Source organism: Strongylocentrotus purpuratus, unplaced genomic scaffold, assembly GCF_000002235.5.
Source record: "Strongylocentrotus purpuratus isolate Spur 01 unplaced genomic scaffold, Spur_5.0 spur5_scaffold_11, whole genome shotgun sequence".
Lineage (NCBI taxonomy): Eukaryota > Metazoa > Echinodermata > Echinoidea > Camarodonta > Strongylocentrotidae > Strongylocentrotus > Strongylocentrotus purpuratus.
The window spans coordinates 11,000,673-11,025,447 of record NW_022145596.1 but is presented as its reverse complement, the minus strand read 5'-3'; the positions used below and the strand labels follow the sequence as shown (position 1 = coordinate 11,025,447).

Here is a 24,775-nt window from a genome sequence, read left to right as displayed (position 1 = left end):
AATCTCTGATGTCCCTGTTCTCAATGTAAAAACAGAAGAAGCATTATTATTAGTTAAAATTTGATATTTCATTATACGCGTCAAAAATGATAAATATATAAAGTTTATTTATTGGTTTCGAGTCGAAAATGCCACCAGCATTACATGTATCATCAGGGGACATTCATGGCAGCGGAAAAAGCTGACATGAAAAACTGATAATAAACGGGAGCCAGTATACAGCACCTAAACTAACCCCCACCCTTATTTTTATACTATTTATGTTAGTGATGTTAATTTATTCTAATTAACACCCCTAACATCCCTAAATGAACCCTGTCTGTATACTGGCCCCGCATGTGATCCTCTTGGCACACCCATCCCTAGGCATGGTCTCCTTATATACACTACCATGCTGAAAAGGGTTTTGGGTAACAGTTAGTGGCAGGCATCACTTCTCCCTTACAAGTGAAAAAACTACTGAATAAACATGCAGCAAATTGCGAATATGCATGACCTGATTTGATTAACAATTGACTTTCTCCTTTGAATCATCAATAGATGCTAGGTCTGGCAATACAAAGAATAGAAACATTTGTGAGCTATAGTGGTTTGACTCTGGTATGCATGAATTGGCAGGGGCCATTGCCTTTGAACATACTCAATAGGATTGTCTTGTTTTCAAACTACTGCATTCAAAGTCTTGGATGCTCCATCCAAGAACTTTTGATGACAATAGTTCTTGCCTTTTTATTTAAAACATTCACCTGTTTTGAATGAGAGGAGGAATTTCCTTTGCATAAATCATTCCTCTGTCTGTGAGTCTCACACATGCTAATTATGTGCTGTCTAAAGTAACTATTGTTCAAATCTGGCAAAACACGCTTGAATACAAGTGAACTTACACCTTTCGTCCAGTAACTGTTGTCATGTCAGGCAGGGCAGAGAAGGTTTAGCTAATTTCATTAGACCCTGTGTCATTTTCTTTTGAGCCTCATCTTACTGTCTCAATAGCTTTCAGGGGATTATTGCATTGTTAATATACATACAAATTTTTTTTTTTAAAAAGCATTGGTTCAGTTGGGATTGTGTTTTTTCTACAAGATGAATATGCTGTCATTTAATATTTTTTCGTTTTTGTGTATGGCCTTCTAAATGGCCGGTCGATATTTATTTTTACCGCAAGCGAAAAGATTGGGTCTGGAATATCTAAACAGCAGACTAAACATTCATAGTTTTATTTGTTTGTTTATATACAAACTTTTGGTCATCATTATGTATTTATTTCTTTAAATAGTCAATTGATGTCCAGTTGTCATCTTGTCTGTTTGGTTTTCACCAAGTGAGAGTAAATAATTGTGTTTGTTTGTTTACAGCAATCTAGACAGGAGAACAAGAAGAGATCTGAGGCAGAGGAGAAGGCCAAAAAAGCCAAGGAAGCAAAGGAGAAGAAGGAACAAGAGAAGAAGATGAAATCACAGAGGAAGAACAATCTCCTTGATATGACGATAGGTAATTTATCCAAATTGAATTTAGCATTGTTAATCTACACAGGGGTCCTTTAGATGTTAGATTCAAACGTCACAACAAATGTACTGATTAGGCCAAGTAACATTGATTCATTGTGGCACGGTATAACTTTTGAATTGACTAGAATAAGATTTCATGTTATTTGATAATTTACCTCATACATGCAGATTCCTTGGGGCAAGTCATTTTGAAAACATGTAGTCCTGAGAAGAATCACCACCCTTCCCCCTCCATACTGAAAATAAAGAAGGGTTTATAATTCAGAACTTTTTATGCCTTATTCCCAAGGTTCATACATTTCCAAAAATGACAGAGGGTTCATAATTCTCCAAAGGAAACAGGGTTTGACATGCATGTACTTTTCAGACTTATAAAAAGATAACTTGTGACCATTAGATTTAGGGAGAAGTTGTCCCGGGAGTAATTCTTTAAGGGCGTGCCTGAATTAGAATGTTAATATTATTGGGCAAGTCATCAAAGGTATGTTCTTTATAGGACCAAATATTATGGAATTGTATTTAAAAGAAGACTTCACATACAAAAAAATCCTTGTACTTGATATTTTGTGTCTGATCTTAGATGTGGTCGGCATGTATCCATAATATATCTATTGCAGAGCAATGTCCGTACAACTGTTTACAGAATAGCAATCCTTTTGTGACCATGATTGTTTTGTGTTTGTTTCTCTAGATGATGACCAAGAGGGAGTGATGGATAACTTGATCGAAGCGTTACAGAGTGGATCAGCCTTCAGTAGACCTCACAAGAAACGAGGACAAGCAAGGGCAGCTGGAGGTAAGTGATATGGTTGTGGAGAAATATTACTAAAATGAGGTGGATTTTTTTTCTGCAATAGGTGAAAATTGACTTAAATAGAATTGTCCATGGAGTGAAATTCATAAGTGTAAACAAACTCCTACCTCACACAAAGATATTTTTTTCTAAATGAAATTCTGACTTTTACGGTGACGGTGTCGTGGAGACCAACCATTATTGTAAATCTTTCATTGAATTTCTGAATATTTCCTTGCATCAAATCTTTGATTCATCTGGATTCATTGATTATACAAATTGCCTGCCTGTCATAGCAGTATTTTTGATCTGTCTTGATACCCTGATACAAGTATAGTATAGATTTTTCTTGCTAAGATATATTTTTGGCTAATTTAATCAATATAAATAAGAATGAGGTACATAGTATTTAAATACCAAGTTCATGTATGTTATTTTACATTTATTTCCCACCACAGCCGAGAGACAGCGGCAATTGGAAAGGTCGAGGTCAAGGGTCGGGAGGATGATGCCCGTTTCAGTAACAGAGATTGACATCAATGGAAGTGCCTCACCGAACATGGTCAGAACAAATAATACAAACAATGCTGGTGGGAGGAGTAGGGGCAGGAGAGGAGGAGACCAAGGGGGCCAGGATGGTGATGCTCTGATGGAAAGATTAAGGCAGTTATAGTACAGGGAGCAATGTTGGATTGGAAAGCCAACACCGAACCGAAGAGCATGTGTGTAACTAACGCAAAAGAGAATGTGTGGGACAAATGCCGAGATCAAAGTTTGGTGTGTAGCCAATATCAAACTTCATGCACGCAGCAGAGGCTGTCTTCCCAGCACCATCGACCATGTATGGGACTGATGCAGGGATAACAGTTGGATGTGTAGCCAACATGAAAGAACATGCATGGGGCCGAGGCTAGGAGGAGTATGTGGATGTGTAGCCAACACTGAAGAGAATGCAGGAATATACATGTAGCTGATGTCAAAATATATATGCAGAGGCAGCTACGAGCCTTCGGATGTGTAGCTCGCAACAGTGCCCATTTAGGGTAACAGTTGGAAGTTGAGCCTGCATCAAAAACCATGCATGGGGCTGAGGCACATAATGTTATTCATATGTGGGACTAAGACAGGGTGACGCAGTGGATATGAAGCCAACAACGATCATGCATTGGATACCTCATCAGAGCCAAGCCTTCCCTAGTATTGGTGCGACGTATGCGTGAGAACCGACACCAAAGAATCTATGTGGGACTGTGCCCAAACATCCACCACCCCTATGAAAGTGTCTTCCCGATTTCAGATTTGTATAATTCAGTCCAGAAATAGATGTCATTAGGTCCCATTTTTGACGAGATGAGAATGGGCAAAATGATTGGCATTATATAAACAATGTTGCAGAATAGCGAAACACCAATGATGTGTTCATGTATGTTATGAATTGTTCTTGATCTTTAATAGGGTAATTGGATTATGATGATGTTTCTTAGAAATTGATTTTGAAGAAAATAAAATATTTCAGCGTTCATTATACCAGAGTTTTGTCAGATATTAACTTTGATACAAAGCCCAGGTATTAATAAAGTAGTCCAATATTCATAAATTAAGTACCTTATCCATGCGACTTGAATGGAACCAGCAAAAGCTTTTTTTTTTATCCTTCGATTATGTACCATTTCGAAAGATATATTATCCAAGTTCAATAGATGTAACCAAATTTATAGTTGCTTTTGACATTTCAATAATCAGAATGCAAATTGCATATATCACACAAGTCATAATGTTTGTCTTGCTAACAACAACTTATTTGAATTCCAAGGTCCTCTTTTATATAAACAGAGTAGAAAATCAGGGGCAAAAAAAAAAGAAAGAAAGACTATGACCAGTACTACCAAACTATAAAAGGGAAAAAATTAATGCATGAAATAGATAATTTGTGTAGAGGAAAATGTTTTACTTTGTGAATTAGGAAACGGGTGTTTATTTAAATAACCGTACTTGGGGGCTGTTCAGGAACAACATTTAATTCATTAGTTTAAAAGAACCAATTCAAAGCAGATTATTGGGCAATTTTGAGGGGGGGGGGGGAATCACATCTAACCTAATCTAATGGGCTTTCACTAGAATATTGAGAATTACTTCTTGTATTTTTTTATAACATGGTAAATGTCCAAAATCTTGTATTAGAAGGGTTATATTATTTGTCAGAGAGCATATTGAAGTACAGTCTTTATTTTTGTAATGTTTATTAATTATTTTAGATGTACATTTTATTATAAGTTCTGTAAACACTCTCATCTCTAGAATTATTAATTTCTGTATCTTCTCTTCTGCATGTGTCACTATGCTATATGGTTGGATATAACATTGTATATTTTGATATATTCTGATTTTATACAGAGGTGATAGGGTAATGTTTCTATAATGTAAATATATTTTCCATGACAATAAAAAAATACTATACCTAAAGAACTTTCTTTTACTCATTGTGTTTGTTTAATGATTTCAGACATTTTAATAATTCATGATACAGCTTAGGATTGTCGTACACATCTGGTAAAAATAAATAGTCAAAATACACTCTTCATAATCCCAAGTACCTTGGTCCCACAGGGTAATAATCTCTGATTTTTATATTGTAAGAAGCGCTACAATGAGATAAATACATGGTTTACTTCATTTTCAACTCCTATAAACTTTAAATTGTAGTCCTTGTTCTACTTCAATTTTAAGCCACTCTTATGAGCAACAATCATATGATTTTGCTTGTAATGTATGTGCAAAGCATGTTATAAAATTATTTCAAATACAGTTTTCAAAAATAAATTTGATCCAAAATGGTATAAATTGACCTGCCCAATAATGGTACTATTGGAGTCACCGAGGCTCATACTTTTAACCAGTACTTCGAAAAGAAAGCATGGTATATTCTAAAATTTCAGAAATTATGATTTTTGATTTAAAAAAGAAACGAAGCTTCAACTTCCAAATAGTACTTCTTCAGAGCAACCTTGAGAAATATTTATGATCATGTGACAACCAATCAAAAGCCAATAAATTTTTGACTGCATATAATGTTAAATAATATTCAGCCCCGAGCAAAATCGTGAATGAAATTTTGAGGTACCAGATCTACTTAATATAATTGTTCTGTTATAACATAACTATCCGACCTAGTACATTTTTGGTAAATATAAGAAGCAAGGGCTTAACTTACATATCAATTTCACACAGTAATAAGTGTCCAATGCTTTAGTACCAGAAATCACGATAAAAAATGTCCAATGCTTTAGAACCAGATATCAACATTAAAGGTAATACAAAGTTTTGGGAAATTTTGAAAATTGTGTGGATAGTGATTCTTTACAATTTTGATACATCTGGATAAGCACTAGAAAATTTAGCCTCTAAAACACTTCTGCTTTCAAAAAAAATTTAATATAAAAATGTACCGGTGCTCCCGGTAAATTTTGATAAATTTCAACGGCAGCTGCGTCCATGAAAATGTAGTTGTGATATATAACTTCTAAACGGGAATAGCTAATCAGTTGATCAAAGTCAAGAAATATTATTTTATCGCTTAAATAATATCTTGACCTTGAGAGGAAGCTATACAACGTAAAGAGTTTATTATTTACAATTTCATAACTTAAGACTCGATTTCAACTGCGACAACGATCACTGAATATTGCAGGATCGCATATGCTTCCAATATGTTCATTTGAACCAAATTCATGACCCATACCAATACTTTGTATTCCCTTTAATAAATGTCCAATGCTTTAGTACCAGAAATCAACATTAATAAACGTTCAATACTTTAGTATCAGAAATCAACAGTAATATAAATGTCCAATGCTTTAGTTTACAAAAAAAAAAAGCCTTCTACACAAATGTTGTGTGCATAATCTAATTGCACTTAAACTTCACTCTAACCTTTTTTTTTTCCTACTATTTTTTAAATCGTGCAATGCAATACTCTATGACCTGACTATAATCTGAAATGGTATTCCAACATAAACAGAAGGAATCTTAATAATCCATGTACTCTATGTAGAAGGACTGAAAGCTTCAGGATTTTATGAAATCCAACTTATGGTTGCAATAAATGAATGATTTAAAAACAAGATGTTGTTTCAGATCATCTCCAATTCGGCTTTTATGTTGCCTAGGGGCTTAAATTTACTACACTGTAGATGCTTTTCATACCATTATTCAGAACATCATTAAGGTTTAAATTGCAAATTAATCATGATTGTCAAACAAATCAATACTTGTGTATAAGAAGCAATAACAGTGTTTTTACCTAAGCAGCTACAAATTTGGTAATACTTAGATTTCAGATTTCAGATTTTATTTCCGTTTCAAAACAAACAAAATATAAACAGACATAATATAATACAGTCAAATATAATATAAACAAAGTAAATTCAGTATTATGTAGAACAAAATTTAGTTGATAAGAAATATTGGGAAAAAACAGTACTGAACAATAGAAAAAAAATGATCTTGATGAAGTAATTCAAAACGGAGGGGCTTGCTAAAAAAGCAGAGCTTGTATGAGGCAAGCCCCTGACTTAGTTACATGGATACGCTTAAATAATTATGGTCGAAAGCTAATACCAGTAAAACACACTAAAAGGGAATACAAAAAAAAAAGAAAAAGTAAAAGTAAAAATAAAAGTAAGATAAATATAGTAACAGAGAGAGAGAGAGAGAGAGAGAAAGGGGAGAGAGCAAGAGAGAAATAGAGAGCGAGAGAAAGGCAGAAAGGCAGGAAGAAGGAGATGGGGACAGGAGGCAGGTACACCACCAGGTCGTTAGGCTTGTTTAGATTATTCTTAAAAAAGAAACAAAAAAGGAGGAAAGGAGGAATAACAAAAGGAAAGATTTGTTTTATCTTTCCGTAGGTTTAGATTTTTGAGCTTGGCTTGTTGGTGGGGAGTATCACCAGGACTCGTGATCAAACAAGTCAAATACTCTCAATATACAAATGTGCAATCATTAAATGACAATGTGATATCATTCCAGTTTTTTACACCATCAAAATATGAAGAGTTTTGAAAAAAGAAATTGTTTACCAAATTTTGTACAGGCCTCTATGGAAAAGTGATATTAGAAGGTACATTTTTTCATACTCGCTCCCATAATTTAAGTAAATAATTTTGTTGAAAGACGGTACTTAGGTGAACAATGTTCTGATATCAATAACTCAATTTTCATCAAAAGTGGATTTAGCTCCTTTTGGAATTAAGCTCATCAAATAAAGAGGGCATTGTAGATGGCCTGGGGTGAAATTAAGCAGCGAGTTTGGCACATGGATCCAGGTAGAACACTCCTGGAGCAATAAAGTTTTGGAGAAGCCAGGGTTTATATGGGCCTCTAAACCCTGATTTTAGTTTGATTTCATGTTAAATCATGTTGTTTGAAGTCTATACAAGTACATATTCAATGTGCAATCTCATAATTTTTCTAGTCTGTTACAAAACCCTTGTAGAATATCTAGTACTGGTTGGCACATCAGTGAGGGTGCAGTTTTCTATACAGTTTAACAATGGTAAATGTACATTGGTTTCAGGACCCTGGGAGAATGCAGGATAGCTGTTGACAGATCAGTCTGGCAGAAGATCTAGACGCCCCAGTAAAAACCAACCTCTCTCGACCCCTCACATAGGCATAGGTGAAGAGATGTCTAGATCACTTAGTCTCTAAAGAAGACGGTCCAAGTCCTCTGGATCTGCAGCAAGCAACACCTTGATAGAACAGGGCACCAGTTTCAGCGTGGCAGCAGGTTCAGTAAAGCAAGTCCTGCACTGGACTAGCTAGCCATTAAAGCCCCACTGTACTACTTATAGCTACTTGTGCCCTCTATATAGTTAACAACGCCTAATCGGTGACCACTGGTTCCCCATGATCCTCCCCGAGTTGATGGGATAGCCACCTGTCCAGTGACCTAGCAGTGTGGTCTAATCCCTCCTGCTCACTAGTACGGATGAGCTTCAAAAGGTCGGAATAAAAGCAAACTTTTCTGGATCTGTCAGAAGAACCTGGTAAAATACAGGACACTGGTGAAGAGATGGATAGATCACAAAGAGTCTCTGAAGAAGTAGGTCCATGTCGTCTTTAGAGTTGTACAGGAATTTTCCCAGTGATGGGCAGGACAATGGTTCATCCTGTGAAAACAAAACAAAAAAACAATTAAAATGTGGCCAACTAAATAAATTTTCTTGAAAAATGGAAATAAATATTTAAATAAAATAGGAATTTGAAGATTGTCACCAACAACAACAAAATAATTTACTAATATTTTCAGCACCAGAATTATTGTTTGTAAAGCTGTTTCTTAGGCAGAATAATAAGTATTGGCAGACTGGAACATCAAATGTACCACGCCAGACGAGATGCAGGTTCTCTTTTGTACCCAATGTTATCCACCTATTCAACAGTTTGTGGGGCGATAGCATTGGGAGGGGAGTTGTGATCTGAATCAAATACAATTTCTATTTATTCACATATCATAAGAGGCTGTTAAGATGAGTTAAAGAGAGGAATTTCCTTTTTTCCTGTACTATTTTATGCCAAACATTGGATTATGTAGCTTCCTTAAAATTTCTGTATTGTGATCATACAATGTATATTTGTCATTGTCCACTTCTTTGATATGTATAATTCTGCTTTTTATTGTTCAACATGTCGAAAAATAATTTCTGTTGTATGAGGGAAGTTTGGTCTACATTTATTTAAAGGTAAAGACCAGTTATGGTTATGCGATTGCATTGTGAAAGAAACCTTGTAAAAATCGATCAGAAAAGGTTGATCATCTAGCATAAATGTACTGCAAGGTTCTGGAATCATCAAAATGATAAGAAATTTGGCCAAGTCTTCATAAAGTTAGAAGTACTGTACACAGAAAGATGTATATGGGACTACACACACGTGTGCGACACGTGCATTTCATATCTCTCAACAGGCGAGAGATACACTAATTTACCAAATATATCAATTAGTAGGCGGTTTCCCGTCAAAATTTTTATCATCATGTAATATTCAAAACATATTCTTTCACATGATTGGGAATAAGAGCTTCCATTTCATTTTTTGAAATTGGGGCGTTTCCAATACTGGTCTTTACCTTTAAGTCGTTTGACTAATACACATTATTACAAAGCTGGACGTAATGACAGAAAAATATAATGTATGCAAGCATGAATAATCATGTATGCACTTTAACAAACAAAAAATGCACAACAATAAGTTTGGATTACAATTATGAATATTACCTAATAGGTTATTCATTCCCACCAAAACTGTCAATAAGCGAAATCTTATTAATTGCAGGCAGAGAGGGGGGAGGTACAATGTCAATGTTGCCAGTCATTAAATGTTAAGGGAGCATTCATCATATACTGAATGGCATTGTGATTATCAAGGATATAACATTTTGCTACTAATGTGGCTCCTTCTGCGCACAAAATATTTCTTTACTTCATGGCCTTGTTATCCTCAACATGGAAACTTAAGGAACCTGAAAGATGAAAGTGAACTTCTGTTGCAGCATGAGCGTGCATTTCTCCCCATCCTTTATGGATTTGAAGTGTACATGAATGTTACCACATATGTTAGTTCACTTTGGAGGTCAAATGGAATGTTCTCCTTAGATTTAACAACTGAACCCATGAATATTGAATTGCTAGGGACCAGGGGGAGGGGGAACGGGACGTGGGACGGAGGAGACACGTCCCCCCTCAAAATAATTTAGGGGGGAGGATAGTTCCCCCCCCCCCAGGAAATTTGAAAAAGTGCACACAAAAAATTAAGAAACTACTGACTAAAGACTGCATCACACTTTTAGGCTCTGGAGGGCCCAAGAGTGCAGCGTTTAGACTAATAAAAATGCAACGCTCCCTCAAATAATATCCTTCAAAAGTATTATATATATTTCTCCCTCCCCCCCCCCCCCCCCCACCATGAAAAGAAATCCTGCTCCTGCTAGGGACACTTGATTCAATGACCTATGCCTGATTCCACTGAATTTGTAAAAGTGCAAAGTATGTTTTTGTATACCTTTATCTCTGAGGTAAATTGATACTAGAATGATTAGATTTTAAATGAATAATGTCGGCCTCCCACAAACAATCCATTCTTTGTCTTGTGGCTTGGAACCACATCACTCTTGATCCAATAAGGATAATGCTTCTCACACACTGGAGATGAATGCATCACATTTGATGACACTCGCAGACTGCCTTAGGTCTCTTATTGAACTCGGACTTTGCCCAGAGAATTCGCTCGTTACAAGATTTCCCCAAGGCACTATCAGTGCTTACTTTTCAAATGCCTACCCTTCTGCAATGTGTACCAAAAGTATAGTGTACCGGTACCCAGCTTTGGTAGCTTTTAATTAAAAAGTCAAGACCAAAATGACATTGAAATCTATTTCATGATGACGAGTAACTTGTTTTCTGTCCAATGATACCGTATTCATAAAATTTATGCCTCGGGCGTCAAAAGTGTCATCAAACTCGTGTTCCTCCTGTAAGTTTATATATATATCTCATATCATTAAATTTTAGAATTTTTAATTAAAAATGTCAATAGAATGTGTTTTAAAAGAAAATTCTCTGGAGCTGTCATTCCATAATACTTGAAATAAGCTTTGGGCTACACACACCTGCGGGGCATGAAAATTTGATCAAAACTTGTTACCTCTTTCTCATCATATTGACAACATTCAAAGACTTTTTCAGGTAATATCAGGGGTGATAGTGAGAATTTAAAAAAAAATAGGTTTTTTGTTTTCCCCTCAACCACGCCCCCTTGAGTAAAAAAATAAAAAAAGGATTCGCGGGGAAAAAATGGCATCTAACAACATTTCCCCCTTTCGAGTAAGAAAATTGAGACAAAATTGGGAAAAAAATAGGGCAAAATAGGGAAGAATAGAGAAAATCAGGATAAAATAGGGAAGAAAAAAAAATTTGGTAAAAAAAAAAAAAAAAAAAAAAAAAAAAATCAGGATTTTTTTTTTTTTTTTTAAATCGGGAATTAAAAAAAAATCGGGAAAAAATCGGGAAAAAAAAAAAAAATCGGGAAACCGATTTAAATCGGGTTTTTATCAGGCCTGTAATATATTCTGTGATATTTTTCAAAGCTAGTATATAAGTGAATGAGAGAACTCAAAAATTCACCTCTACCAACCAGCACTGAAATCTCTCTTTCAATGCCCTTTTGTTAACCCTGTCTATACTGCTTCCCCGGAGAATCAATCTAATTCAATTTACCATTTTTCCCCCTAAAAATTTGAACTCTGCCCTTACAGTCTCGTGCAAATTTGACAAAGGCCTGGCTTTTATACCATTGTTATCGACCTTGCCATCTACATTTTCTTGATACTCCTGAGTTTTTTCGGCGTGTTTTTCACCCAAATTCGTAAAGTGGGTGTGAAAAGAAAACTTGCCTTGTCACCTATAGAGTATGTAAATTCTCTCCTTCAATTTTTTGTGGTTGTTTTAGTTTTGACATACATTTAATAAAAAAGCTACATATAGGATAAAAAGAAGTTAAATGTTAGATAGGATTACACAACCATCTTTAATACGTTACTTCATTTTTCTTGCCCTGGAAAAAGCATGAACTCGGTCCTTATCGCTTGAATCCCGGAAAAGCTTTTATCAGTATTAATGTTTGCTATGATGTTTTGTATTGTACTTTAATTTCATTTCAGCTGTAAATCCATCAGCCATTAATGACCACCCACTCTTATGGTTGGAATTACCACTTATCACCCACTCCAGATATACTTTCCTTGTATCATAAAATGTTATCAATATCTCTACAAATGTCAATGACTTTCCATGACATCCTAGAAAGGCAACTGGTTAGGAATGGATCGAAAGGAAGGAGATCAACATGATAATCGCATTTCAAGGAAAACAGAGCCACGGTGATCGGTATGGATTATCTGCCTACGGATCATGTTACCCATGACTTCAAATGAATTTTATAACCACCAAAAACTAGATATCCATCCACATTTACTGACATTTTTTGTGTGATTGCCCGGGAGAAGTATATTCAGACTCTGCTCTTCCAAATTAATTTGTTACAACTGATCAGATATATATATATATATATATATATATATATATATATGTATATGCAAACGTACGAGTGCAACTAATGGTCGTTATTTTCCCACTAAAGGTCTTTTTCAAGCCTTTTCATTTTGACGGAAGTTCTAAATTAGTATCGTCTTTCAAATGCCGTTGGAATTTAACCTTTTCATTTTTTGGGGCCTGCAAATGGTACATTTAAGAGTGATCATTTTTCAGGAAAAGTAAATTTGAAAAGTGGTCCATCCTACGCTCTTTTAAATTGAAATCATTTTACAATGCAAGAAGCCCGACCGAGTGGGTGAAAATAAAAGCATCACCCTTCTGGATTGTCAATAACAAATGAGAAGGAAAAAAAGTTTGCTGTCAAAAACTCAAATATTTATAATCGGTTAGCTGGTATTCAAATAATCAAATTCAATGAAATTTTGAATAGGCTCTCCTTTCCTCTTTTTCAAATACTTTCATTCCCCTCCTCTCACTTTTTTCTATAATTTGTGTGTAAAAAATCGACATGATATTACAGAGGGCATGAATAATCCTATGCCACACCCAAATATACATTTAGGTATGTTAAAGAGTGCTTTTCTACTAAACATCACACATTTGTAATCAGTTGATTCCCCATATTTGAATTCACTGCAATATTTGATAGCCCCCACACTTTTAAAGACATTCTTTCTCCCCTCCCATCTCTTATTTGTATCTTGTTATATATTTACCAAAAAAATCAATGATTAAAACTTGCAAATCTACCTAAAAGAGTCTCTACAGCCACAGAAACAAAATAGCAGTCATGTCAGCTTTAATTTCAATTTGGATCAACTTTCATGCAGATGAACAATTTTTTGTAAAACATGCAAAGCCACAAAATAATCCTTCAAAACTGAGCATCCCAAATCCTGGAATTATCCCGTTTGAAACCCAGAGATGCTAATAGTGTAGATTAGGCACAATTCTATTAGGCACAATTCTATGAAGAGCTCCAAGGCTATGCCCCCCCCCCCCCCCCCCCCCCCAAAAAAAAAACCCAGAGATGCTAATAGTGTAGATTAGGCACAATTCTATGAAGAGCTCCAAGGCTATGCCCCCCCCCCCCCCCCCCCCCCGCAAAAAAAAACCCAGAGATGCTAATAGTGTAGATTAGGCACAATTCTATTAGGCACAATTCTATGAAGAGCTCCAAGGCTATGCTCCCCCCCCCCCCCAAAAAAAAAAAGAAGAAGATAATAATAGAAAATCTGTCAAACTTTCTTCTTAAAAGGCTAGGTGTACATATGCTGATCAAATACTATGAACTTTTTGCCGATTGTTGTTGTTTGCCTACCGTAATTCCAAACAAACAATCTTGTATTACTTTACCAAGTATTTCATGTAAGGATTCATCCTCATTGCAAATCTTGACCATTCAGTGTCATGCACAGAAAGTTTCTGGTTTTGTTGTAGGCTGTAATACGGTGGATTCACAGTACACAGCGCCATTTCAACAGCGACACCAGTGTTGAGTTGATTTCTCGAAATGCACAATGGGGGAAAAAAGTCAACAAAAATATCAGCTGTGGCATTGTTGATAAGGAGATTAATCAGAATTTTGGTGGGGAAGGTTTGAATAACTAGGGTAAAATTTTGTACCGAGTCCAATAAAATATCTCTCTTATTGACCCTCCTCACAACATTTTTGGCTGAAATGACCATTGTGGTCACTTTTGATCAGGGGTAGTTTTTGTAATCATTATTAATTTATTATCCACAAAGGAGATTTGATAAGCCTATTTTATGTAAAAGAATTGCCCTGGTGTTATAAAAAAGGGGTAAATGGGACAGGATAGTAGGGAATGCTTGTGGGTACATCCGTTTTCATCTACAGGGGAAGTCCACAGTCATATGAGGTTAGTTTTCAAAATCATACAGATTGATGAAATGGGGTCATAATTTGTTTAAAGTCTGGAAATAGGGGGTCATTTCCAACTCCGCTAATAACCATGCATTACCCCTGTAATAACATCTCTGGGTTCAGTAGTGAATATTCAAACCTGTCTAAGTTGATACTTCTTTATAAAGGCTACCTGTCTATATTAGTCCCCCACACTTAAGTAGTAAAAAAAAATTCTTGTCTAGATTTCTGTTTCTTGAGAATCAAATTTACATCTAAATCTATTCAACAAAGGCCCTAATTCAACCAGTCCAACTTTCACTCTCGAGTTACGGAAAACACCCCCCCCCCCCCCAAAAAAAAAAAAGATCAACTTCGCAAGGAGTATGCCTGAAGCATATCTCCATACAAGATGTGTGTATAGCCCAAGTGCAAAATAAAAACATCTCTGCCATGAACTGCATGAATCAAATGAATGGCAAAAAAAGAAGCAATGATAAAAACGTAATCACAATAATCACCTGGCAGCATGTAAAAGCATGAACCAGTCCAAAACAGCACAGACAACAAACTAGTACACAATTTGCAGTGGAGGTATTTGTTGCCAGCAGTGGCAGATGTGGTTGTGACACTTGTTGCTGGTATGTGTGGTGCTTTGGACGATGGTAGCGGTGCTTTAGTTGTGGCGAGAGCGGCGGGCTCGACGGGGACGACGGTACTGTGGGAACTCCATATCTCCATCGTCAAGCTGCGACATGCAGACGCCGCATACGATGAAGAGCGTCGGCAGGCCCAGGATGACGGCCAGACACATAACGATGGATGTTGTGTCCATTTCCTAAAGAAAGAGAGAGACAAACACATACTTGTGTACCAGGCAGGCAGCAAATGAATATGGAGATGAACAGTGATGGATGAATGCCATAATATCATTCCAATAATTGCATAATAAACTCATAATAAACATGCATATCGTATCTGTGCAAAATTTACCCATACCGGTAATCAATTTTAAAAAAAAATATAATAATGCGAATTTTGCAAGTGTCATGAAGCATTTACTTATTTGAGGTAGATGATGAAACATATATCATGCATGATTATGGATGATGTATCACAGCTAAATTAAAATCATGCTACTTTACTTTTAGAAAGCAAACAAATCTCACTTTTCTAATACACAATGAAGATACTTATTCTGCTAGGGAAAAAAAGAAGATTTTGTTGTAAATTTCAACAGCAGATTACTGTAAATTTCAGTCACACTCACCACTAAAATGTTAAATATTGCCTAGAGTACTTTAAAAATGGAATTAATAAAACTATTTGTGGAAAAATGTTTCGACATTTCCTTGTTCACTATGAATAATGCACCACTTTCATTCATGATTTACACACAAAAAAGAAATTACATGGTTATTTCATTACCATGAAACAACTCAATAAAAAAGAATCTTATTTTCTATTTTTTTGTAATCCTTATCACTCTATTGTATGATAATGAATGTCAAGAAGAACTAGGGTCAAGGTTCAAGGTAGACAAACTTTTTCCTGCATTAAATGTACATTGATAGCCTATCCACACAGTGCATAACCTGGTCCCACTGTGCATGTTGTTTCACATTAACCTTATGTATCAAGCAATGTTGACATTAATATTTGCAGCTGTTTTCTCCGTTATTGAGATTTGTATACGGTAGATTTAGGAAGACAATATTGCAAACATCCATAACTTTTTCATTACTATTGATATTCTGTTTCTCTTTTTTTTTCTGCTTTCACACAAATGAGCTTATACAAAAGGTTGCATGCCCTATGATATTTGTAACAGCTCTCTCTCTCTCTTTCTGGCTTTCTCAATATGTCTGAATTCTTTTGTATCCCAGTGCTAAGCCTATATACAGTGCCTACTGAACTTCTGGGGAGTTATTCAGAGGAATTTTTGTTGTTGATATTTTGAGACTCAAATTTCATCTTTATTTCATCTCAATCTCTTACCTCTTGTGTGCCATCATTCAAATAGCTTGGATAAATCAGATACTGCAAGGTTTGAAGTTTTGAAGCCAAGATGAGGCAAGAAAAACTGAGTAAATATTGGCTGAATAGGCATAGGACTTGATCATTGGGTACAACCTGACTCTATGTTGCCTGGCATTGTAACAGTTGTAAATCCTCACTTCCATATATCAATAAACTAGTTTACTAATGTATTCAATTTGTATGCAGATTTAGAATAGTTGCCCCTGCAGGTGACCTACATGTAGATACTTGAAGAGTAGAGCTTTGACTAATGTTGTTTGTAAATTAGATTCCTCTCATTCAAAACAGGTGAATGAATACATGGTAGGATTACACATCCAGAAGTTTGGATGCATTAGTACACAGCTGAAGCTTAAGTCTTATGTCTATTCTCATTCAGTATCTTAAGAAGCGAAACAGCTGAATGGTCTATTGATGGTTCAATGGGGAAAGTTAATTATTCATCAAAATCAGGTCATGAATATTTGCATTGCTTTATTCAGCAGTCTATTCGTAAATCAGGGAAAGTCAGGGAGAGGTGATGTCTCCTACTAATTGTGACCAAAAATCCTTTTCAGTAAGGTAGAGTATATAAGGAGACCTTATTCAGGGATGGGCGTGCCAAGAGGATCACATGCGGGGCCAGTGTACAGACAGGGTTCATTTATGTGTAGGGATGTTATGTATTATGTATTCTTAGAAGATAATTAGAATAAATTAACATTAACACATAACATAACATCACTAACATAACATAACATAAATAAATAGTGTAAAGGGTAAAATAGGTGCTGTAAACTGGCCTCGTTTATTATCAGTGTTTCATGTGCATGTTTCGCTGGCATGGATTTCCCCTGATGATACATGTAATACTGGTGGCATTTTTGTCTTGAAAACAATAAATAAACTAATATATACACACAGTGAGAGTCCAAAGCTCTGGTAAAATAAAGAGGGAAAAAAAAGGCCCTAAAATATCTTTAAAAGTGAACAAATCCGGTAAAAATACAATAGCATGTTTGGAACGACTTAAAAGGAGCTCCTGTGCAAAAAACAGTTTCACCCTGATTGGCTGAAAGTTGCAACTGTACTATGAGTATGAAAGGGGGAGGTTTTGTATGTACAGTGTAGAAAATGCTCATTCAAGTCCACCGTGATATTTTGTTTTGTTCCCATAACAGCAGAACAAGTTAGTTCTGAGCCAGAAATGCTTTAACTCTGTGTTAAAGTATATGAGTTAATGCATTTCTAGCTCCAATCGGATGATATTTGCAGTTACATCTATAGTGCCTGTATTTTCTAAACAAAAATCTATGGATTTTTTTGGTGGAAAGAGCAGAGAATAATTGCAGGAAAAGTAAAATGTAATTTCCTATACCGTAAAGTAATGTTAACTTATGAATTTTCGTATAACAAACACACTTACCGGTACCCATTTCTCATGCTCATTTCTGTTTTTTCTGTCTTTAACAAAATAGCCTTGATATCTAAATGGACTATCAGGACCCAAGCAGACAGACTTACCCGGTATGGGAGGGGTTAATGATGACATCATAGGGGAACTCCCACACCAGGGATTCTTACCCTATCTACTACATCACTGCAAGACTTCAATCTCAACACTCAATACACAATCACACATGAACCACTTCAGACTGAAGGGAATTTATACACAAAGCGTAAAAAGAAACGTTGTGTAAAGAATCATCACATAGCGAGAGGAGCATACAGACTAGAAAAAAAGCATCATACAAAGAAACTTTGTATAAAGAAACAGATTTGGAGAGAGGTCAAAACATCAAAGCGTGCTCACGGCAAGCCAGGCCCAGTTTTACCAATTTTTCTCATAGCCTACAGCGGGACCCTGATTTTGTACAGGGTTCTCATTCCAAAGTCCAAATGATGCTCAAAAATTCCATCTCGCTATCCGACGTTTCATTATAAAACATTTCTTTATACAACGATTGGACTAGAAAAAACATGTGATTCTTTTCCTACATGAAGAGTTATGGCAGCCTGAAAACAGGGTTGGGTGCAGTGCTGTGCATGTGAACAGTTCACAGTAAATGATCACTTTTTCTTCTCACACCCTAAGTCATGCCGCCTGCATATATGTTTGTTTGGAACCAGAAGTGCATTATAAACTCTGTGTTCAAGTATATGACCACACAGTTGTGATAAAAAAACCAACAATATATCAATATCATGTTGCTGGAGTGGCCATTGAAAATAAATGGAAGGCATTTTTAAATTGTAATAAAATACTTTTAATGTCTATTTACATCAATAAAAAAGAACCCTCTGTAAAATTGTGGCGATTAATTTATCCATTTACAGCACCAAAATAGAACCATCCAAATTACTATAAGGACAAGTTTTGTTTTAATTTTCTTTTTACAGAACTAAAATCAAACACTCCAAACAACAATGAATCGGTTGGTTAATGACCTTCTGGCTCGGAACAGATGAATCCTCCAATCTTTTTTTTTTTCTTTTTTTCTTTTCTTCAAGTTTTAAAAGTGCTAGAGCTGATATTATTTGCGGATGACACTAGTGTATAGAAGCTGATAAGTATAACTACATGACTGTAATAGCATAAATGAGTGGATGGGGCTCTTTTCAGTACTAGATGTACATGCAGCTCCTCTACAATGGATATTGACGACTACATGTATGTAAGTAACAAAATAGGGCTAAGAGACTATGCACAGTGATCTTAACATTTTAAAAAATGCTACAAAATACAAGTGCTCAGAATCTACATGTATATGTTAAACGAATAAATGAATAAAATAATAAATTATAAAAATTTAAAATTTAATTTTTTTTTTAAATATTAATAAAAAAAATTAATGAATGAACTAATAACTAAAAAATTAAGGTGATGGGGAGAAGAGGGTTAATGATGGACACTACAAATAAAACACTTGACCACGTGTACAGTGTACAACATGCAAGACAACAAAAAGCATGCTTTTACCTGTTTCCTAGCTTTATCCTGAAATTACACGCAATGCAGAGAAAATGAAATAAGACAGAGCACACACAGTTATTGAGAAATGCAAAGTAAGTTCTCTTATTCAACCGCAAACATTAAGACATTCTCATACAAATATATAGAATTCAGTATACATACAGTATATATCTAAAAGCACACATTATAAAAGGCACAAGTAGCAAAATACAATTGCACAAATTTTACAACTATCAATAATCAATTTCTAAAGAGTAAAGATAGCAGTTTACTACATGTACATACTGTATGATGTACAGTATGATTTACATAAAACTATAAGAAATTTAAAAAAAACACTGTTTAATTTGCATAACTTTGTAAAAGAAATGTCAAGCTATTACAACAACAGCGTGAGAAGAAACTTGACTTTTCCAGCCTACTAAGAATTATAATCATTTATGACAAATTGCTTTGAGATCATAATTATATTGATACCACAAAGAAGCATTTGTCAATTGTCATATAAATTATTAATTCTTTCACTTATATCGCCCCCCCCCCCCCCACCACCTTTATTTATCATTCATATGACAAGTAGATAAACAAATTATTGTCAAAACTGCCCCCTTTTCCAATAAGGGGTCACCTAAAAATAAGAGAGCCTTAAGTCAAACTAAACTTTTCAAACATGCTACATTTTGTACATGTAACTACAAATACTTGAATATTGAACTTAATATTTAAAAGTGCACGTATACATTATATAATGAAACAAACACCACTGGAACAAGGAAAGAAGTCAGATTGGAAACAGGTCCTAAAAAGCTTTTGTTTCATGTATTATTGATGATTACTACAGATGTTTGTGTTCTGTGCCAATACACTATGAAAGCAATTCATTGATTTTTCACTTTTCTGTGGTTTTGCTGAAAATTGTTGTCTACTTTGCAATTTAGCAATCTGTGGCACATTAGAGGAACATGTTTGACCATGGTAATATCCATTCAAGGGGGAAGGGAAGAGAGCAAATTTGGAGCACATTCTATTATAGGAAATCTCTCCCGTCCTCCAACTTTAAAATCGTTCCCACGTGGACCACCTGGTTTTGCTCCAAGGAGGTGTAGATTTAAAGAAAGTTGTAAACAGTAACAGCTCTTTCATATTTTGAAAGAGTTTGAGTACAAAAGTTTAAATTTGTATTAAAACAGAAAAAATGTAGATGCACTGTATGTAGCAGTATGTAATATGAACATGTAGAGGTGTCATGGTCGAGTGGATATGTCACCGGACTGTGGATCACAAGGTCTGCGGTTCGAGTCCCGCCACGGCACTAATGTCCTTTGGCAAGACATTGATCTACATTTGCCACACTCGACCCAGGTGAGGTAAATGGGTACATGGTAGGATTATTCCTTGATATGCACTGTGCGCGATAATGTCTGCCGGAGCTTAAGGTAGGAGAATTATTTCCAAAGCTCTTTGGAAGCTCATAGAGACGTTGTGATATGCGCTATACAGAACGGAATATTGATTTATTCAAAGATGTGACTTTAAAAAAACTTTATATAATATCATTTTATTCTTAATATTATATGACTCAACGTCCTTATGGCCCTAAACCTAAAACACTGTAGCTCCTTGAGTGACATCAAATATTATATTATGGGCTTTGAATGCATCATTACTAATTGTTTTGTGAGCCCAAATCTGTTTGTTTTGAAGTCCTAATGATTTTACTGATGAGTCAATAAATTGAGCCTATACTGTTTTTAACAAGTTTGAGATTTCAATATAATTTTGTTGGTCATTGATCACATATATTTCCTTTAACAGCTTTACTCCCAAAAAGCAATTTACTATTTCGCTGAAATTTTGACACTCCTGTGGACTACAAGCTTTTCTTCTACTCCTGTGAATAGCTACATGAATGTTGTGTTATTTGCAAATGTTTTTATTCTAATTGTGATCAATTAAAGCTTACTTAATATGTAATATCATGTGTGTAAGAAAAAAAATAACAATGTCTTTGTGTTATTTGTTGTTAGATCTGTGGGCAAAGGGTGCCTATATGTCAGCAGAGTTGTGCGCAATCTAAGTGTAGAATGCTATCTAGAAGTGTTTGTGTCAAACTAATAGTCATAAAGTGCAGTATTTGTACTATTTTTTCAAATAAAAGATTATGCCTTGAATGATTGCCATGATTGTTTTTCATTTGAGGATGAACATGCCATTACAAAATCTTATTTCTTTTCCATAGTAATTTTGAATAGAATAGCTGCAAATTACAATATCTGTAGACACACCAAAGAAAAACTTATTTCTAAATTGATTGCCATGATATTTGTTTCTTTCTTCATATCTATTTCTATATTAAAGGTAAAGAGCAGTATTGGAAACGCCCCAATTTCAAAAAATGAAATGGAAGCTCTCATTACCAATCATGTGAAAGAATATGTTTTGACTAATACATGATGATAACAAATTTGCCGGGAAACCGCCTACTAATTCATATATTTGGTAAATTTGTTTCTCTCATGGTCTGTGAGAGATATAGGGTAGTCCCATATACATCTTTCTGTGTATAGTGCTTGTAACTTTACGAAGAATGGGCCAAATTTCTTATCATTTTGATGATTCCAGAACCTTGCAGATGCTAGATGCTAGATGATCAACTTTTTATGATCAATTCCACAACGTTTCTTTCACAATGCAATCGCATGACCATAACTGGTCTTTACCTTTAAGACTGATATAATTCTAGAGAGTTCTAGTGTGGTCATGAAATCGAAGAACAGTGATGCTGTAACCTTGAAATAGGTATGAAAAGCTGCCAACCTTGTGCAACCAAAAAAAGAAATTCATTTAAACAAAACTTACAACCACGACACACTTCTAATGCAAAAATGTCCAAACCTCATGTTGTTATTTCCATAATAGGACCTATAGTTTATTTACAAGTAGGTGGAATTTTGTTAACGGTTTGTTTTGGATTATCAGCGTTTCATTCTTATTTAATATATTTACACCTTTCACTATTCTTTTTTTAAAACTATTTGTAAATTATAAATATCTATTGAAGTAGTGATCAACATTTTAGGGCATTTGGTTGGCATGCGGTATAACCCCCCCCCCCCCAAAAAAAAAAAAAAAAAAAAAAATCCTATAATTTTGAGGGGAAAATGGAAAAATTCTGGGGAAAAAACGTAATGGTTGGCAGCTCTGAGTATGTGTTATATCATTATTATATTGATTGAGATGGATTAGCAGGTTTGACAAACAAAAGAGATGAACATCAAAGGAAGAAATTATATATACAAAGTAATTTTTACCCGATCATGATTGACAACCCTGTGATATCTTTTTGCCACCTGTCAAAAAAAAATGTTTGTCCAATTTTGTTTTTTTTTAAAGAGTAAAAAGGAAAGAAATCCATAAATGGTAACAATTATGCAGTAATTTCTGAATGTCTAACCTTCAAAGAAAAATGTCTGTTTTATCTGCATGAAATGATAACCTTTTTAGAAAGATGCCACTTTGAAACGTGAAAGAGTAGAAGCTGGCTAATATTGCTTCTTCAAAGAGGGGTGTCGGCAATGTCTATGGGTGATTTAATTATTGAGTCATTCCACTCATGCAAGCTTTATCAATCAACTGAAGTCTTAGCTCTTGTCATAAATGACAGATCTTTATTACAGCGCAAAGCTGATCAAAACCCCAAAGAGTGCAGTGCCTTTCAACATAGTCCATGCTTTCAAGCAAACCATTGCCTGGGGCCGGTCGCGTAGTAGGCTTTCCATCTCCATAATATTATTTTCTGTCTTTGTTGTCTAAATTGTCAGGAAGACCAGTGTGCAGGCGTTTCCGAAAATAGCAATAATCTTTATCTTAACTAAATTTTGAACATAATTCCTAGTATAATCTGAGGAACGATTTATACCTATACACATACAAAATGCAAATATGACTATAACGCATTGATTCAATAACTGCATGAGTAAAATATCCTTCTGAACTTCAATCTAAATTGTCCATCATACATGTATAAACAAAATAAGCATTTCAGAAATAAGTACACAAATCAACTTAAAAACAAACCACATTTCATGAGAACCAATGAACGAAAGGTGCACAAAATAACTTATGTCCTCTCCCATAAGGAAAAGAGTGACATATATATATATATAGCACTTCATTTAATGGGCAAGCAAAGCCCATTGGTACATACTTTATTTGTATTTGGACGAGTGGAATTGCTATTGGGGCATGTGCTGTGATAACATAGTAGTCAAGGAATGGAAGTGTAAATACTGTACAATCACTTGATAAAACTAATGGCCCTCCACCAAATTATTAAAGGTACTAGATAATATTTTTCAACAAAATTAAAATAACCATATAGCAAGAAGCCATAAAACATTTAATAATAAAATCAAGTGAACAAAAAATCTTTAATAAGTGAAAACAAAAGTTGCAATTTTAACATTTCAACATACAGTAAATTAAGTTATTTGGGGAATAGCTTAAATTTACAAATGCAAATATGATATTTAAGTACATACATTTTTTTTCTCCCTCAAATTAATTTCAGTGATGAATATCAACTAGTGCCTTTACAAGACATGATCCAACAAGAAATCATATACAAACACAATACAAGGAAAAGCATCTGGTCGTTGTTTGTTATTCAAAAGTCAGACAAGCTTTAATACAAGCCCCATTCAATCTAAATGCAACAAAAATTAATTGGCACATATAACAAATATTTTGCAGCTTACAGATCTCATTGCATTAAAAATGTCAAATTATCAACCACAATTGATTAAATAATAGAATATAGAACTGATTCACTATCAAATAACAAAATAATAAATAAAAAGAAATAAATAAGAGTGGAACTTACTCTAGCCTCTCTGGAACGCCCTCCTCTTTGGAAATACTTTATTCCTAAAATACAAACACAAACGAGCTCAGAATTGGGGAAGATCTTACTTGAAATTATACAGTAGAATGACATTTATTTGATCATCAGAGTCAATAATACAATAACATGTTTTCCATACACCATATATAAAAGGAAAGCATGTACAAATGTATGGTAGTGTGACCATAGTTCGCTGTTGATCTAAGTTCAGGCGAAGATTCCATATCTAAAATATCAAAATATGATATTACCAATTAAAAGAGGAACCTAGAATTACCTGGTCACAAATTATTTGTTCAAATCGTGAGAGAAATTATGAAAATATTAACAATAGATCAGCAACTTTTGCAGCGTTTTGGATTTGTTCCGAAAAAAAATACTCATTGACAAGGATCTTGAAATATTCATTTAGAAATGTGTCAACAAAAGTGTGAGTAAAATGTGTTACCAACTGAATTGCATAATATTATGCCTTCCAATTCATGACATTGTCTTACTTGCGGTGGATTGCTCTTTTGGATAAATCAGTTGTAAACTCTGTTGCGTCAATTAAGGACTCACATTTTAATGACTTTTTCCTCTGTTGTAAAGCACGGCAGATC

The 24,775-nt window shown here is 34.8% G+C and overlaps 2 protein-coding genes across 9 annotated transcripts in view; one reads left to right on the top strand and one right to left on the bottom strand.

The window, feature by feature from the left end:
* LOC592122 (protein diaphanous homolog 2) overlaps nt 1-4,764 on the top strand; it is a 70,758-nt gene extending 65,994 nt beyond the window's left edge. For all 7 annotated transcript variants that reach the window (XM_030980626.1, XM_030980630.1, XM_030980629.1 and 4 more), the window contains exons 22-24: nt 1,356-1,491; nt 2,200-2,304; nt 2,760-4,764. In XM_030980626.1, the coding sequence (XP_030836486.1) occupies nt 1,356-1,491; nt 2,200-2,304; nt 2,760-2,974 (456 nt within the window). In that variant the 3' untranslated portion in view covers nt 2,975-4,764. The remainder of the gene's footprint in view (nt 1-1,355; nt 1,492-2,199; nt 2,305-2,759) is intronic.
* Nucleotides 4,765-6,794: 2,030 nt separating this feature from the next.
* Nucleotides 6,795-24,775, bottom strand: part of LOC586641 — a 45,245-nt gene continuing 27,264 nt past the window's right edge. The window contains exons 7-10 of one of the 2 annotated variants that reach the window (XM_030980631.1): nt 24,153-24,196; nt 19,277-19,294; nt 14,799-15,115; nt 6,795-8,468 (exon numbers count right to left, since the gene is read on the bottom strand). In XM_030980631.1, the coding sequence (XP_030836491.1) occupies nt 14,954-15,115; nt 19,277-19,294; nt 24,153-24,196 (224 nt within the window). In that variant the 3' untranslated portion in view covers nt 6,795-8,468; nt 14,799-14,953. The remainder of the gene's footprint in view (nt 8,469-14,798; nt 15,116-19,276; nt 19,295-24,152; nt 24,197-24,775) is intronic. The other variant, XM_030980632.1, reaches the window with a different exon arrangement.